Source organism: Macrosteles quadrilineatus, unplaced genomic scaffold (genome assembly GCF_028750875.1).
Source record: "Macrosteles quadrilineatus isolate MER2022 unplaced genomic scaffold, UCM_ALF_1.0 Scaffold_2__2_contigs__length_208266976, whole genome shotgun sequence".
Taxonomy (NCBI): domain Eukaryota; kingdom Metazoa; phylum Arthropoda; class Insecta; order Hemiptera; family Cicadellidae; genus Macrosteles; species Macrosteles quadrilineatus.
In genome coordinates, this window is record NW_026542595.1 from 77,371,198 (window position 1) to 77,390,061 (window position 18,864).

General features: G+C 31.8%; 2 protein-coding genes across 2 annotated transcripts in view; one reads left to right on the forward strand and one right to left on the reverse strand.

Annotated features, from left to right (window-relative positions):
* LOC128985608 (helicostatins) overlaps positions 1-18,864 on the forward strand; it is a 279,539-nt gene that overhangs the window by 18,612 nt on the left and 242,063 nt on the right. The gene's annotated exons all lie outside the window — the stretch shown is intronic.
* Positions 12,903-14,922, reverse strand: LOC128984454 (uncharacterized). The gene is made up of 3 exons (XM_054403774.1): positions 14,453-14,922; positions 14,055-14,170; positions 12,903-13,072 (listed from the first exon to the last, which is right to left on the reverse strand). The coding sequence occupies exons 1-3, from the start codon at positions 14,920-14,922 to the stop codon at positions 12,903-12,905; spliced, it is 756 nt and encodes a 251-aa protein (XP_054259749.1).

An 18,864-nucleotide genomic window follows, 5' to 3' on the forward strand; every position in this document is an offset into this window, starting at 1 on the left:
ATATGTCCATAAACTAGCGAACAACAGTTAGCTTATTTTCTCATGGTAATTTTAATTTTTTTTCTTTTTCGTATCCTTTTTTTATAGTTTAGCGTACAACACCGCTTCAATATACTTTATTATTTGTTAAGCTCTTTTAGTTTGTAAAGAAATCGCTAAGTGTAATACCGCCATTTTCCCCCATAAAACTAACAATATTCTACAATATTCTAGACAATTTTACAATTTCTACAATAACTACAATATTCAGGGTTCTTAATAACCCCACATGAAACTGAAATAGGGTATGTTATTAAGTGGTCTAGAATAGAACTTGCTCTAAAACCATGTGTGGTTTTAATAGGTTTCATTGTGCTTAGTTTAAGATGCAATATTGTGATTTTCACACATTATTGGAGAATTGTCCTATTATAATAATGTTTAGTAAAGAAAAATGATAAAAAAAAAACTGTGTTTGTTAATTCTAGTTATTGTTTAAGTAAAGGTCTACTGGAATAGTAATTTAGCTTGCCTATGAACGCATGAAGCATGTTTCCTCTCACCAAGCGAAGTAAAATCAATTGAATTGAGAAGTATTTTTAAAACTTACAGAGCAACAAGTCTTATTGCGTATCTTATGTCTTATTGGGCAAAACCATGCAGAGATATTTTATTGAAATGTGCCCGAACATATGATTCCTCTGGCATTCTGCAACAGCAGTGAAATACAGCAGTGATACAGCAGTTGTATCAGAACATCTCAATATCCTACGACCCTCACTGCTTGTCATTTTATGTCGTCGTTATTTTAAGATTACCAAGATGATCTCCTATTATATTTCCTCCTCTTCCATATTTATTTAACAATTTTTCCTTGGAACTCCCGCTTACGGCCATTAAAATCAAAACAAATTACAAATATAATGATTTAGTGCTCATCAGTTTATGAGTAAGTCAACTCATATAGTATGTAATTTTACTCTTGCAAAATAAAAGTTCCTTTTGCTTATTTTAATAAAAGCGGTTTTAATAAATCAAAGTTTTTCAAGAAAAATTATAATGAGCCTAGAAATGTGAAAGAGAATGTATTATGTATGTATCACTATATCAAATCTAATAGAATGTTGTGGCTAAAATAGTATTGCAGTGTGTTTTATCTCCTTATAAATAAATTATCCACTCAATGTTATTCAATAATCATAACAAAATTTAATAAATGTTTGTTATCCATTACAAAGTACTGTGTCCTATAAATTATACTATAGTCCTTTGTTGCCAATGGTCGACTAAAGAGTGAACAAAGGAAAAGGTAAATTTATTTCAAACGCATTCAGAATGGTTAAAGAGTTTTTATCAACGGTTTAGTTATTTGTAAAACAATTTATATTAATTATTAGTATTTGAACCATGTAAAATTATACCCAATATTAAAACTCTTTACAGATAAATATTCAAACAAATTAAACTATTTTAAAGATGCTAATAGCTAGAAAATGTTAAAAAATAATCAATTTTTAGAGCCCAAAACTATGTATATTGTGTCCTTCAAACACCAAGAGAAAATATATAAACTTTCATAAGCATTCAAAAATTCCAGAAACAGAGGGTGTCAATTGTGAAAATAAGCAGGTAATGTTCTGGCAACACTCAAACCTACGACCGTACAAGCATTTAATTGTAGCAGCTTGCCAAGACATTTCTAGCACACAATATTGTTAATTTCCTAAAACACTTTTCTCTCCTTTGAGAGGTTTAGTTGCATTCTTTTGTTTGAAACTGCCTTCGTTAACGCACACAATAAAGTAATGAAGTAATACATATAAGAGTAATACAGTAATTACTAGAATAAAATATTATAGTAATTACTGTGTTACTTTTAGACAATAAGGTTGGGTATAACATGGCATTTTACTTTCATACCTATACCAATATTTCAGATCCTTATCTGAAAAGTCAAATACTTATCACTGCATTGATGTTCAGTTTAAAGTTAACTAACTTAAAGTTAACTAGCTTGTATTATTCAGAATTACTTGAAGAATTACTTCTCTACAATGAAGATGTGTCTAAAAGGAAATAAAAGATAAAATCGATTATTCAAAATTAAGATCTACATTGGAATAAATAAATGAATTAATTTCTGAAATTTCACGAAGAAAAGTAGAATCACTATTTGTATGTGAGAAACGTTAAGGATTAAGTTGAGCCTACGTTTCAATATCCTGAACATGCTCGTCTCAACAGCCGTATCATTATTTTAGGATTTACTCGAAAGAATTCCAAGAATTGGGGAGCAATTATTGCAAAAACAGAAGGAATAAACAATGTAAAGTAAATACACTTTGCTAGTTAAGCCTACGAATTACGTTTTAAAAGCGTTCATATTGTCCTATATCTCCTAGAATTTACAAATTGTAGTTTTTTTTTGATCATTTATTTTTTCACTATATCAAACATCACTTTTATCAACTAGGTTAAAATAAATGTACTTTTAATATAAAAGAAGTAAATTTCAATTAATTTTATATTTAGGAATTTTGTACTTGATATATTTATGGTCTGAAAGTTTGTAATTGGTAATTTGTTTGCACTCCTAGTCTATTAATGACTAAATGAACGTTTCACAATTCTATGTTAAACCGAGTAAACAAAATTTACTCTTGTTTGAATGAAAATCTAATTACCACTTTAGAAAATCTCAAGATATAAGATATAACAAGCCGTAATAAAACAAAGGAATATGAGAGAGTTGCGATTATTGAATTTATATACCACACGTATCGGACACGTTACAAAACTTGAAACTTTAGAGGTGAAACAAACACATAAGTAAAAAAAAAAACATCCCTGAGTCTTACTATTACTGAGTCTTAGAAAAAAATGGTGGAACATCAAAGTATTGGTGCGTTTATATATAAAATTAATATAAACTATTGAGCCGAAAGCGTTTTGGAAAGACTTTGCTGATACTGTATTTTATTTTCTGGTGCCTGTACAGTTTCAAGTTTGTAGCGTGCTCGATACGTCTGGTATATTTGTTGAGGAATTTTCAGGAAATAAATAGTTTTATTTTCTAAAGAGGTTTAATTTTTAGAAATTTTACATAAATGTATAAAAAAACTATGAAAAAGTTGTTTAGTATAATAATTGAGGTCCGGCCTAACTTTTTCTTCATTTATATAGAATAATATCAGAATGTTTTAAAAGTGTGAACATGAACTTACTTTAGAAAAAAAAAATATATTTAAAGACTAGTCGGTTTTGTGAAAGGAGATACTAAATTATTCAGTTTAATTATTTTATTTTACCAAGCGATACCATTATTGAATTTGTATACTCGAACATTGCCTAGAAATAAATTAAAACGTATTTCTGAATATAAAAAAAATAACCCCACGTGGCTGATTGTTGACAGCTGTATTAAGTTTGCTTCAGAACTTTTTGCTATATTATTTCAATGAATGTAAACAGCTTTCTTTTGGTTCTGGATCCTATTTGCTTGTCCTAATTGGTTCTTTTCTGTCTGGTATTGCCAATCAGCTTAAAGAGATTTGATCTATTGTAGAATGGTTTGGTGCGTCCTTGGACATCAAAGAAATATCTTAATGACGACTTCAAATACAAACAGACTCATTAATTATGTCTCTTCATAGACATAATGCAGCAACATTTTTTTAACTGCTAATCACTATTAACGGATATAATTTGCTTCAAAGTAGCGAAGTTCAGTAAAAAAGGTTATAAAAGAACAATGGAATTCAACAATTAGATTAATAAATTATACATCATAAGCAGTAATCATGAATTTATACAGTAAATAGTTTCAATACCAAGATATACCAAGATGGGTTATTTTATCAAGAACCCTCAGCCATAAAATACGTTCCATGCATATATTCATAAATAACACAAGGACAGCAGACAGTAATAAAACACAAATGCTTTGAATTCCATTTTAGAATGTAATGCTTGAAAAAATACTCTCAGCTGCAAAATCTTGAACACAGGCCTACAAATAACGATATTTGTATATTGAAATAGTTTATACTTAGGTAAATACCACGGAATAACTAGATATTTTCTTAATTTTTAAAATCTTCGTATTAGGTTAAGGGTACAACCATGGTATCATGTTGTGGTTTTTCAAACTATAGGCTACTCAGAATATTTAGTAGGCTACGCATTAAACCTTGAGGTTGATAAGTATTTGTTTCGTATCTAAATACGTAAAAATACTGATTGAAAGTAACTATTTATTTTAATTCTAACTAGCTGTTACCCACGGGTTTCACCCTGTTTGACATCATAAGTATTAATAAAACTATTGATTGGTTAAGTTAACCTGAAATAAACAAAATACAGTAAAAGAAACAAATAATCACACCGGATTTTAATAAGGTAATAAATTGAAAGAATAACAAACAAATAAGTACAGCTGAGGTATTTTTAACATTAGGTATATGAAAAGTTCCCTTTAGAAAGGAATTACGACCTTAAAGGGCAGTTTATGAAATAATGGATAGTTTTGCGCAAGGTTTCTCGTCATGACGAACATTTTAAGTATATGGTTTATGGGGGTGTGACTTGTAGTTTTCTCAAAAGTTCATAGGTACTTTTGGCTTTATATATAGATATGCATACTTAATTTTTTTACCAAACAATTTTTTTTAATACCAATACTTACAATTTAGAAGTATACTGGGTTGGACAGGACGCTAATACGTCATCCAATGTATTCCAGAATATTACCTGAAAGAATAATGATAAATATAGGTTTTTAACAATAACATTATTTAACCAAAGATCGATTTTGCAGCAGAAAAAAAATATTTTCTTGTCACTTAGATGTGCATCTTGGCATTTGATTTATTATTTGATTAGATTCTATTAGCAGTCATACATAATTTGCATCAAAATTTCACTCTAAGAGATTCTTATTTTGCAGGGAAAGGATAAGAATACTAACACTATTATTAACAGTAAATTTTTTAACAAAGTCAAAACCGATGTTATGTAAAAAAATGTGTAAAGGCTTGTATGTATTACTAATTGATTTGCAGAATTGTTCAAGCGTCTGCTCCCAAACACTAACCAATTTCATTTATTGTTTAAAAATAAAAATATATGCTAATATGAAAAAGTACGATTTCTGTATGATTTAGTAAAAAATATACTTCATCTTAAATGATCTAGTATCTATTGAAACAAATATTTTCAATGCGTAATTTTAAATTGGGGTTTTTATAAAGCCCTACATAAACTGGTGTGGAATTAAAGTATCTTATATTTTTGTTTTAGGTACTGATACATAAAATGTTATCAAAAATAAAGCTACACGTGTTTTAAATTAGTTCTGAAGCATATTACTTTTAATTGTGTTCTGTGTTGAATACATTTGGCAATTAGACTATAAAATACAATGAGTGCAATTCAACGGATGATCGGATGATTCTATGAGGTAGGATATCGGAGTATTTATAGTTGGATAGTTTTGTGTCCATGTTACCTCAGGGAAATTTTTAATTTTACTGTCACATACTACAAATAAATTTAAGTTCTGTTCTTGGCACCTCATTCTAAACAATCCAATTATTTATTTATATTGTACTAGCTCGTTCGCATGGCTCAACGACGTCCTGGTTGAAGTTCGTTCGCTACGCTCACTCACCTTTAGGTTGGAGCTCGTTCGCTGCGCTCACTTGCCTTCGGGTTAGCTCGTTCGCTACGCTAACTCACCTCCAGGTTAAAGTTCGTTCGCTACGCTCACTCACCTTTTGGTTGCAAATTAAGCTGTTGTCATAAATTTTAAAAAAATAATAGTGCTGCACCCTGTTGGTAATCCTTGTAACTTTAATGCTATTGCACATCATAGAACAGAACCAACTTGTTTAATTGAAACAGCTGTTAAGATTCATTAATTCCATTTAAATATGAGTACTCATAAGGTTAACATGGGAAACTCCAGAGCCACTGGGGCGGAGCCCGAGAGTCCGATCAGAATAAAAACAACTTAGTTTTCCTATTTAATGCCTAAAGAATCAGTGTACCAAATTTCAGCCTCCTAGGTAAATGGGAAGTGGGAGAATTAGTGATGAGTGAGTGAGTGAGTGAGTCAGTCAGTGAGGGCTTTGCCTTTTATTTATATTGTATTGCAATTTCCTTATAAATTACAAAAATCCATTCACATTTCTTAAACCCTAGTATAATGAAAGGTTTCTCATTATAATGCGAACAAAGACCCAATTTACTGCCTACTTTATCTTCAAAGTAAAGTGGTAGGAAGCCAAACCTCATTCTTCAATGCGATTTCCTTTACTTTTCTGTAAATCGTGCTACCAAGACCGAGATATTGAAGGAATTAACGAAGGTTGTAATAAAAATTTCAGAGTGACCTGCCTAGTTTTTTGATTGTTTTATTTCACCGCTACGTTTCTTTTTGTGTATTTTTTGACGAGACGTTTATAAGGTTGTATAAAGGGTTTTCAATTTTCATGTTGGTTTTGATAATGATTAATTTTATCCAAAACTAGTAATCTTTCGACTAAGGTATACGACTGAGTGTGGAAAAGATACGTTGACTGATGTAGAGTTATTTTCCTTCATGCTTTCCTTTAATAATTATCTAATCGGGTAATTATTATGATGTTCATGTGGTTAGTTCAGTGTTATTCAATTTTGAAATTTTTGATATATAACAAATTATAATTTTTATTTTTGTTTTTTATATTACGATGTTTTACATCGTTAAATTTGATTGAACTCTTTTGAGTTAAGGGTTTTTCTAACAGCTGATGTTGAAAATAGGACGAAAGTCTTGTACTAGGTAAACAGTGCAAAGGGTGCAAGCAAAAACTATGGACATTGCGCAAGTATGGATATTTTTAGGGAGATCAAGAGAGATACATAATCGTCCCAAGTGGGCGACGTCATGTATGCTATAAAAATGTGCAACAGACTAATATAGACCAGACACATCGACCGGGTACATTCTAAACATGAAGAAGAAAGAGCTGATATCGCCATTAGCTGAAATTACAAAACAATAGTTATTCTCTTTTACACTATCTTTCAATATTCAGCTGATCAGCTTATTATAATATTGTCTGTGTAGTTGGTTTAGTTGTATTAATACAACTAAACCCTTATGTTGCTTAGTCTATGGTTGTATTATCTTACTAATGGTTTGTGTTTGTGCCGTTATATCACTCAGTTTTATTTACAGTATGTAGTTTATTGAGTTTAAAACATTACTAGATATATTTCAATAAATATACCTAAGTACCGTGAAGTAGCTAGTCTCATTCCTCCGCCTACCGTTCGCTAGTAACGTTCACTAAACACAGACCGTTAAATAATTACAACTAACAGTGAGTTATTACTGGATCGATAAATAACGTGAACGTCTATCAGTGAAAGTGAGGTGTCCAACTGACTCACATAGCCAGTGCTTAGCTTTGAATATTATGTTTGACTGCCTTATGTTAATTGCACCTGTGTTTTAGGGCAGTAAAATTGTGTTTTGGTGCAATTCAAACTTGTATCTGTTTGGAGATTTATTGAACCTTAATAATATAAATTAATTAACTATTATTGATAGCTAGCTGCTGCACCCGTGCTTTGCAGCGTATTATACTACCTCGTCCAAACACTTTTTAAGTAGTTCGAATTTATAAACAAAAGACACCAAGTTTGTAAAATAATAATAATCAGTAATTTTAATAGTAATAATAAGTTAGTTTTAGGGCAGTAAAATTGTGTTTTGGTGCAATTCAAACTTGTATCTGTTTGGAGATTTATTGAACCTTAATAATATAAATTAATTAACTATTATTGATAGCTAGCTGCTGCACCCGTGCTTTGCAGCGTATTATACTACCTCGTCCAAACACTTTTTAAGTAGTTCGAATTTATAAACAAAAGACACCAAGTTTGTACAAAAAAAGTATAACCTACATTGTAATTGTCATACCGTTTAAATGAAAATATATCAATAACATTATTTTCATAACTTAGACACTTTAATGTTTTTAGAAAAACTAATCAATGCCAAAGTTTTAGAATAAATAAACCTACACATAGTTGTGTAAAATATTATATTTATTTTGTTTGTATCAGCTGTCTGAAAATGTGAAATAAACATTTGGCAGTTCTGATTGTTTACATCAAAATGGCAACGCAGTTTTCTCATGCTTCCATGGAGACCAATCAATATACAGGGTGATTGATATAAGTGTGCCAGCCGTTTTATTCGAAAACTATAAGGGTTATCAAAAAAAGTTAAATAGTAAGTGCCTTGGATTTTTTATTTAAAAAATTTTAGTCGAGTCAAAAAAATTATTTAAGCCGCCATTTTTCTAATATGGCCGCCAACTTTGATTTTCCTTATGGAACACCCTGTATTTTATGATGTATTCTGGTAGAAAATGTAATTTTAAGACGATTTTACTCTTGTAATTTTTTTCATAAACCTAACCGTTTCAAAGATAATAATGGTTAAAGTTTTGAAATTTCTGCATGAGAAAGAGTTTCGATAAAGGCCTAAGCAAGCATGCCAGCTGTTTTGTTCGAAAACCATTCAAAATTTCACAACTTAAACCATTATTATCTTTGAAACGAATAGGTTTATGAAAAAAATTACAAGAGTAAAATCGTCTTAAAATTACATTTTCTACTAGTATACATCATGAAATACAGGGTGTTCCATAAGAAAAATCAAAGTTGGTGGCCATATTGGAAAAATGGCGGCAAAAATAATGTTTTTGACTTGACTAAAATTTTTTAAATAAAAAATCCAAGGCACTTACCATTTAACTTTTTTTGATATCTCTTATGGTTTTCGAATAAAACGGTTGGCACACTTATATCAATCATCCTGTATACTTTTGAAAACCACACCTCAACACTTTTGAAATCCAAGGGGCGCAGCCCAAGAGGAACTCGGGGAAGTATTCCTATTTAAATTAAAACATAAATCAAAATATTTTTAAGATTAAAAAAATTAAATACAAAACATGTCTTAACATGTATCTTACATACTACTATTCCTTTAGATAATAAAATACACGCTTGAATTCACAATGCAAATTAAAATTCTCATTTATAACACATCGATTAAACAACCCATTCTTTAAATGGGAATAAAATACTGACATGTTAGAAAGTGAACATGGCTGACTATATTGGTTCCACAGAGGTTATGCTGAAATATTTTGATACGAGAACTTTAAAAATAAAACAATGGTATTTGTATGTCAATTGAGATAAACATCGTCGATGATTTAAAACCAATCACATTCCTTTCGCAAACAATCTCTACTTTTAAGTGCGTTTTCCTGTTTTAATTTAAGGTAAAAGCTATCCTGTTTTCTACATTTCATTGCACTACTTACTTAATAGATTAAAAAATATTTATTTTTATGAATACGTTACAACAACAACATTTTCTCAAATAACCTTCTACAATATTTTTTTCATTTTAACTAATATTAAATACCACTTTCGTTATAAGATTATTTGCAATATGTTTCCTCTGACTTTAAAAATGTGTATAGCAGAGTAAATTAAAATAAAAAAGGAAAAAAACCATTTCATCTATATTCATAATACATTTAATAAAATTTGGTATGAGAAAGATTTGGGATACCAGTTTATATGTTAAATAATAAATAATTATATAAAGAATTTTGATTGAGATAAGATAAGAAGAAGATAAGAATAAGAAGATAAGAATATCTTTATTGTCGTTAAATACAAAAGTACAATAGACAACGTCAAAATATATACAATTTTTCTATGAATTAGGTATATTGTAGTGATAGAAAATAAGTTAAAACAGGATTTTAAAAAACTGAAACTATATATTAGACATTTGGCATCCAAAAAAATCTTCCAGTGAATGAAAGCTTCTGTCAAGAAGCCAATCAGCCAATCTGTCTTTAAATTTATTATAATCAAGCTCTTGAAACAATACAGGTAGCTTATTAAAGAGCTGTATTTGGAGGAATTTGTGGCTATTGGTTGATTTTGATAATCTTACTGTCGGAATATCTAGCTGGTTACATGCTCTAGTATTATAACTGTGAAATTCGTTAAGTTTTGGGAATGATGAAAGATTTTCTTTAACATATAGCAAATTTTGAAAAATGAATATACATGGCAGAGTCATTATTCTGTGTTTGATAAAGAGAGGTTTGCTGGTCGTTCTGCGAGGAATATCAAACATTATTCTTAGTGCTTTTTTCTGCCACCTGAAAACCTTCTTGGCTCCAGCACTATTACCCCACAGAATGTTTCCATATAGAAGATGGGAGTGGAAGAAACTGTAATAAGATGTAATGAGCATACTATCCGATACGCAACTCTTAAGTCGTCTTAACAAAAAGCAGACTCGGGAGATCTTAGACACAACATGCGTAGTGTGGCGTTGCCAGGTAAGCTTTGTATCCAAATGTATGCCTAAGAGTTTCACTGAAGACGGGATATTTGAACCTTCTAAGTGTTTTAGCGAAAAGCAAATTCGTTCAGTTTTCTGATGATTTAAATTAAGAAAGTTAGCATTAAACCAATTAGAAGAGATTGTGATTGCGTTGTTTACAGTTACTTCAGACTCAGTAAAACTACTATTTGAGGAAAAGAAAGTTGTGTCATCGGCATATAAGAGTGATTGGCAAGATATGTTACTAGGTAAGTCATTAATCATTAATAAAAACAAAATAGGCCCCAACACTGACCCTTGAGGGACTCCAGCTAGAGTTTCCAAAAACTCAGAAGAGTCCCGCCCAACAACCACTTGTTGGAATCTGCCACATAGATACGATTTGAATAAGTGTAGCTCATTGTTCTGGATCCCATAGTATTTCAGTTTTTCCAAAATAATTTGGTGTGATGTACTATCGAAAGCTTTACTAAGGTCCATTAAGGCTACGTTAAGATAATTGTTGTCTTCGAAAGACTTCAAAACCTCGGAAATCAATTTGTCAACTGCCTTTATTGTAGACAAACCAGGTCTGAAACCGAATTGAGCTGGACTTAGAATTTCGTTCTTTTCGAGATGGCTGTAAAGCTGAAATTTAATATGCGTTTCAATTATCTTTGAAAAAATTGGAACTATAGAAATTGGTCTAAAATTATCAATAACGGTTCTATCTCCCTTTTTATGAATTGGATGTGTTTTAGAAAATTTTAGGCAATGTGGGAATATACATGAAGAAATTGACAAGTTTATGAGATAGGCTAGTGGTTCTAAGATGAAAGGGATTATTTCCTTAACTACATTATTTGAGAGACCAAAAACATCCTCAGATCGGGAGGTTTTTAATGACTTAACAATTGATAGCAAAGATCGGATATCTATTGGTTGAATGCGGAACTCTTTTTTCACTGGCTTTGCTTTTTTGAGGAAGTTGACAAAGTCACGATTGCAGTTGGAAGAGTCAAAGTCTTTTGCCACCATTCTACCAACATTAATGAAGTGGTCATTATACTCTTGTGCTGAAATTATGGACTCGAGCTTCTGTGAGGTGCCAGTGCCGGATTCCGATTTTATGAGGCGCCAAGCAGCAGAACATTTATTTGGTGCATTAGTGACTAAACTGTCGTTGTATTTAATTTTTGCCTCAGTGATAGCTAACCTGTATTGTTTCCTAAATTTAAGATACAATTCTTTCAACTTATCGTTACTGTACTTAGGTATTTTTATCAAGTCATTTAGTAAAATTAAAGTGTTTCTCTGTTCTTTCAGACTGCTATTAAACCACCGCTTTGAAACCCTTTTAGCTCCTGGTACACATTTTTTTGTTATTCTAGGACAATATAAATCATACAATAAAAGGAGTTTATCTAGAAATAAATCAAATGCCAGGTTTTCATCATGAGAACAATACAATTCATCCCATTCAGTGTTAGCCAATGAGCTAGCAAACAAATTAATCTGTTTTAGGTTTCTATAGGAAATTTCGTCTAATTTAAATTTTTGTTAGGTATTTAATAATAGTTCAAACCAAATAATTGAATGATCCGAAATAGTGTAGGGCCAAATTCCTTGCCTAAATTGTGTTTTATGACAATTAGTGGCTATGTTATCCAGACAGCTCAGATTTCTGGTAGGCTCCTTATTTATACAATACAAATTGTATGACTTGAGGATATTAAGAAACATAGTACTGGTAATATTCTCTTTAAGGATGTCAATATTGAAGTCACCTCCCAGAACTATCTGATAATTATTTTTTTTCCCACAAACATAATCAAGCAAGGCATCTAGTAAACTTAAAAAGCTATTTACATCAGAACTAGGATTTCTGTACAATGATATTACTAACACCTTATAATCTATCAGCTCTATACATACTGCTTCCATTAATCCATCTTGGGCCAGGTTTGAAACATCAATTTTGTTAAATTGTAAATCTTTGAGAATAAAAATGGCTGAGCCTCCGTGTGGATCGTTATTCCTGCAATAAGCATCAGCCAACTTAAAGCCTTGGGGTGTATAAAAAATAATCTCTTCATTACAACACCAGTGCTCGTTAACCAATACCACACTGCATGTAAACTCATCCAACAATAAACCAAGCTCATCTACTTTATTTCTGATAGACTGTAGATTGGTATGCATGAATCTCAAATAGTTGTTACTTTTATTTGTTTCATTGGCAGTTTTTTTATAATTTAGTTTGGTTTTTGTGCTGCCCTTTGGTAAGTTAAAACCTTTCTGAAATAGTTTGGTATTTTTTGTTTTGAAAGTTGTGTTGTAATTCAATTTTAAAGGTCTTAGGTTGTTCTGAGGAGCAAAATTACTTTTTTTGTCATTGTGCTTTAGTTTAAAGTTGGTGTGAGAGGACAAGGCAGTGGATTATTAAACCTAAGATTATAACTATTTACATACGTCACACCGCTCACACACATATCAGACAATAAGCCATTTACAACCTCGGACACTGATGCACTCGTAGGCACTTCACTGACACTTGTATTTTGAAGACGCACAGGATCTTGGTGACGTCCTGCAGCCTCATTGCAGTTTCCTTGTGATGCTGCCTGTGTAGGTAGAACTGTCGACTGTTGTGCATTCTGGCTAGTGTTTCTCTCTGCTCTGGGTGTGGATTTACTGCTTAATTCAGATGAAGAGAATCTGGGCGAAAGATCAGTATCTTGACTAAGAGGTTTGTTAGCAGTTTTCTTCTGAATCAAACTCTTCATCTGACTAACAAAATCTTGAAATTCCAGTCCATTTCTCAGCGATCGCGTAGAACTTTCCTTATAGGCAATTATCTTGATTAAAGCTCCAGTAGACTTTTGGAATTGGATTAGATTCGATATAAAGGTATGTAGGGGTATATTGTCACGGACACATCCAAGGGGTGGACAAATCAACTGCTTCAATTTCCTCTTTTGAAAATCTTCTACGAGCTGTAGGAAAGCTGAGTCGTAGTCGCTAACCGTAGGTTTTCCATTGTACCTTGCTTTGGTCAATAAGCCATATACAACTGATCCGTCTTCGGTTTGACATGTAAGATAAGAGTTGATGCGATGTGAGGCTAATGGTTTTCCAAAATACTTTTTAAAGACAACCGCAACATCGGCACTCATTTGTCGGGGCTCATCAAAATCTGAAGATATGCAATGTACGAAGGCTGTAGATTTGTCACTTCTAAACTTCTTAATGACATTCTCCATCCTTCCATTGACAACCTCAATATTTGAATATATGGGGTTCGAGGGTGTATTTTTAACGTCATCTAATAGCTGTGGTGAATCATTTTGATTTAAAGCTTTTGTAGCATTATTTTTGTTTTCTCCGATGTTTGTATCACTAGCCATTAAGTATTTTATCCATGTACAAATCTTTCCACACATCATGTTTTTTCCATGATGATTTAAATGGGACCCGTTCCTTGTAAAATGCCTCGATTGTAATGCGTGTGAGAAAAAAAGGTAGGGTGCACTAATCTGTAGTGATAATGAGGCAAGCAGTTTGTTACAATCTGATATTTGGTCAGTTTGACATTTTGGTAGATTGGGTAAGTATGGTAGCTCAGTAAGGATGATAGTCGCCTGGGTTGACGATTTGATACCACGAAGGCGGTCCATCACCTGTGCGTAGTGCGCGGGGCTGGTGTTGTTGGTGCCACCAACTATAACCACATAGTCTCCAGCCGCCACAAACCGTCGTTGGAGTTGGTCTTCTAGTCTATCAAGCACGAAACACATGCTCGCTCCAGGATAGCAACTCGCTGTAACATCGACATCCTTTCCCAAAATGTTTTGCATTTTGTCTGCCATATCCCTTGCGTGACTATCTCCTATTATAAAAATTGTATTATTATTTGAAATCTTTGACGTATTATTGGCAAACGTTTTAGTCAAGTCCGGTGTCCTAGTGTTTTTGTAAATAGCATCGATGGAGAAATCCTGCATGAAAAAGTCCTTATCGATCAGGGGCAAGTTGTTTGCCACAAGGGAGCATACTAACTCGGCGTTATGTACTGCATATGCACCACACTCTACTCCGCCGCTCTGCTGTCGACACGGGACATTCACAAGATGAACCTCGTCACTTCTTTTGTTGCCATTGCCGACATCGTCATTTCTGTTGGACATGAAATTGCTCAATTTTGCAGCCAAGCGCTTTGCTTCAGAGGTGTTAATACCACCCGCTGAGTCCCAGTGGTAGGAGATATCCTTGTGGTTCTGACTTTCTTGCTTTTTAGTAACCAAGAGAGACCAGTGATTGCCTCCTTCATCTGCTTCATTTTGCCTTCCATTTACAACACAGGCAACAAAGTCATATTTATTTAGTTTAATGCCGTTACAGGTTTCTCTTAAGACTTCTATATCGTCCTGGTTCTTAATTAGGTGGCTTACCGCAGGTGGCAGTAGCAACAGGTTGTCCGGTATCAGATTTAGACTCTTGAGTGCTGTGTCTATGTCAGTGTCCGTCATTTTATGCCATTGTTTGTATTGCTTGTTATTAGTTTCTGTTCGCCTTTTGTTGGTTTCAAGACGTTTTAACACCTTAGGTTTACTTGTTTTCGACTTTTTTAATGGGGTTTTATTCGTAGTTGAACGTAGCTGTTCATTCTCTGCTGATTGTTTTTCAAGGGGACGACGTAAAGGTGTCTGTGGATTTTCTATATTAATTTGTTGTGATATGACACGAGTTTTCCTAATCTCCTCTTCTTTCAGTCGAGTTAATATATAGTCATATTCATCTTGTTTATCCTTCAACTTAAGTTCGAATTCCTTTAGTTTTGTATGCAAACAGTCCCTATCCTCGTTCAATCTATTAATATTTGTCATTAACTGGTGTGTGTTTTCTTGTGTAGCTTTACACAGTGAACATTTTGTGTTTGAAGAGTGGTGAATTGTATTATTGTTAACTTCACTAATGGCTTTACGTCCAGGTGTCTCGGGTATTAGCTCAACAGTAACTGTTTGTGTACTGGCGTGCGTAACCCTGTCCTCATTCCGACGTAGCTTCTCTTCTAAGCTGCATTTGATTTTCCGTAGTGTTATCACCTCAGTTTTATAATTACTTAATTCATTTTCTAGAAGGTCTTCGTTGCTGATTGACGTTTCCAGAGCTAGTTTTCTCTTCTCCTTCTCTTCAAGATATTGTTTTTCCAAATGTTTGAAGTCTTCTGTTAAGTTTTGTATGTTGCTAACAAGGTCGTGGTTTTGATTTAAGCAAGTGTCATATTTATTTAAGAGTATCACTAAATTTGGTAAAATTTCAGCAATAGCTTCCTCTTCATATTTCTCTGCCAGTATTCTTAACTGAGCATGAAGATCTATGGCGAGAGAGATTATAATTCTAGTAAAATAGAAAATATTTCATTCGTATTAATCGTACAAATTCAATTTCCAACATATGAAAACCAGTTATAAAAATCAAAAGAATAATTATTTATGTGATTTTAATCCCAGAACTGTATGAAAAACGCTCGTAGTTTTAGCCAATGGATATCTTTTTGATCCGTATGAAACTTAAAAACTAGTCAACAGAATAAAGTAGGCCTACGAAGTTTGCAGTGCATTATAAAATATTGGTCATGTATTCATATACATAGTACATAACATACATGTAATACTTGGCACATGTAAACATGGAATGTAAAGTAAAAGACGTGGTTGTCATGAATACAGATGCATTTGCACATACTCAATAAATATCCAGAACTGGATGTAACAACACGGGTATTTCTCAACATTGTATTGTCTTGAAAACATAATTTCTATATATTTAATGTTTTGGATTGAACAGGTTTTGATTTAAAGTTTTCAAAACCTTTATCATGATTAAAAATATTCTGCGCAATGTATTCTCCGAGAGAAAAAAATCCAAATGCAAAAGAGACAAGCACAATAACAAATTTTTATCAGTCCGAAATCTTATGAGAAATGTTTTAATCATTCACTAGTTTTTATGACAAAACAGCGGGGAAAATACATTTACATATTGTAATAGAATGTATTTCTCTGCACATTCCATCAGATATTTGTAACAAATAAACTAGATTCCAAACAGATTTTTTTTATATTCCTTATTTTAAATTTATAATTCTCAAGCTGTCAAAACTTTTTAATTTGATCTGTATTGTATAATACTCATAAAATATTTACTATTACTGTCACATAATATAAAATAAAAGATTTTCTATTCAATGAGGTTGTCAGTGGTATAAGTCTTTGCCAGTTTCATAGAGACTAGATAAAAGTCATTGACATTTTAGTCTCTCACGTTTTTTAATTAATGGCGTTAAAGAGAAGGTTTAACCGCAACTTAATAAAGAGAATACTTATAAAATTATATGATAGAAACCTAATATTTTGTAGAGTTTTATAAATTCAGTCAAAGGAAATAACACCTAATTCATATGAAGAAACCTGTTTGAACACAGATATTTTTAAACATTAAATAAACAATAATTATATTACTGTTAGGGTTCTCAGGAAAAGCATAATTCTTATAACAAACTGCATTAGTATGAGTGTGTGGTTATAAGAAACGTTCAAGTTTCAAACAGATATTCAAGTCCCATGACCTAGGTGATTTAGTGTCGTTTAAAAGAGATTTGTTACTGCAATATTCTATTGCAATCGTTAAACGGTTAAAGAATACAAATTATATTTTCTAATTATGATCTAAATTTTTTTTCAATACAAATTACATCTATCTAATGCTGTATGACCAATAGAAACTAGGATATAAAATTACTTTAATGCAATATTTTATTAGAGCGTATGTACGAGTAAAAATTGAATTACAGGAACTGTTATGCTACACTCTTGTACAAAAAACATAGTATAGGAAGACTACATAAAACTACAATTAATGAAATATAAATTGCGTTTTATATTTAATAAGTTTTTAACCAATATTTAGAAACTATGAAAATCAAAATCAAATTAAATACTGTTATTGGTATTATTAGATTTAAAATCACAATAAATTTAAGTTATCGTATTTTTGTGTCAATTACGAATAGTTTTCAAACTGGCATAACATTCAAGAGATAAATACAATCATTCTGTGGGTTACCATTGAATAATGGTACTTATCTCTTATAAAGGTACTAACAACTTTAACTTTGTTAAAAAACAATATAAAAATAAAAATGCTCTTTTTTACAGACAACTAACTAAACATAGATCTAACTGTATTTTACAAAAGTTTGTATCCCTAGTTTATTACTAAAATAAAGTTAGTTAGTATTGTCAAATACAATACATAAATACAGAAGTATTGAAAATTACGTAGTGAATAACATTTTGAAATAAAAGGAAACTAAGGTAAATTGAAGGGTAGTCCATATAATTAGAGACACGCAGTCAATATTACAGGACTGAGGGAGAATAGTTAACTCCTATGTGCAGATCCGGTTATACTGAACACTAGAATTTCAAGCAAGTTAGATTGTACCATTGGTCTTATTCGTGTATTTACGTTATGTTTAATGTGTTTATTTAGATTGACATTATTTGTACACTACACAATCATAATTTTTTAATGATACAATAGTCATTTGAAAATGTTACAGTTGTAGTCATTTGAAAATGTACATTATTTATATTCTGTAAACTAGTAACGTGGTTAAAACGCCGTATGGATTTTTTTAAATTTAGTATACATCTTCTGGAAGGAGAATGTAGATACGTTAAGCTACGTAACACTAGTTTTCTCAGCAATCAAAACACTCGTCAATAAGGGGTACCTAGCTCACAAGCGGTATTGGGGTAAGCATGTTTTATAAAGAATTACTAAGAAATGATCATATTTAAGATATTTGTAAACCTCCAGGACAGTCTTGCTACATTTTTCAAATTTTAAAACTATTGTTTAACAAATAAAAAAATAGTTAAAACAAGTCCCTAGCTCATTTAGTAATCACTAGCAGAATACCCGTCCTTCGTACGGGGTTGGCGTATAAGTATAAAATTCTTATTGTATCGTGCTTTGCGTTTGCAATGGGAGAGGACACGTTTTAAGAAAATGTGGTTTATAATAATTTACGGTATACTATAGTATGGCACATATACCATAGCCATAATGCTCTACTACTGCACTTAACAAAAAAAGTAATTTCTCACAGCTTTTTGTTGCTGCTCATTTCAAATTAGCTGTTGTAATAAATTTAAAAATAATTAATAGTGCTGCACCCTGTTGGTAAACCTTATAATCTTTTACTGCCATTGAATATCATATAACCATTTTGTGTAGTTGAAACAGTGGTAAAACTCTTTCATTCCTATTAAATATGAATACTCATAAGGTTAACATGGGAATCTCTAGAGCCACTGGGGCGGAGCCCGTAAGGATTTTTGAGATAAGAATATGTTAATCGGGAATGTGAGCTATTGTCATACCAAATTTCACCCCAAACT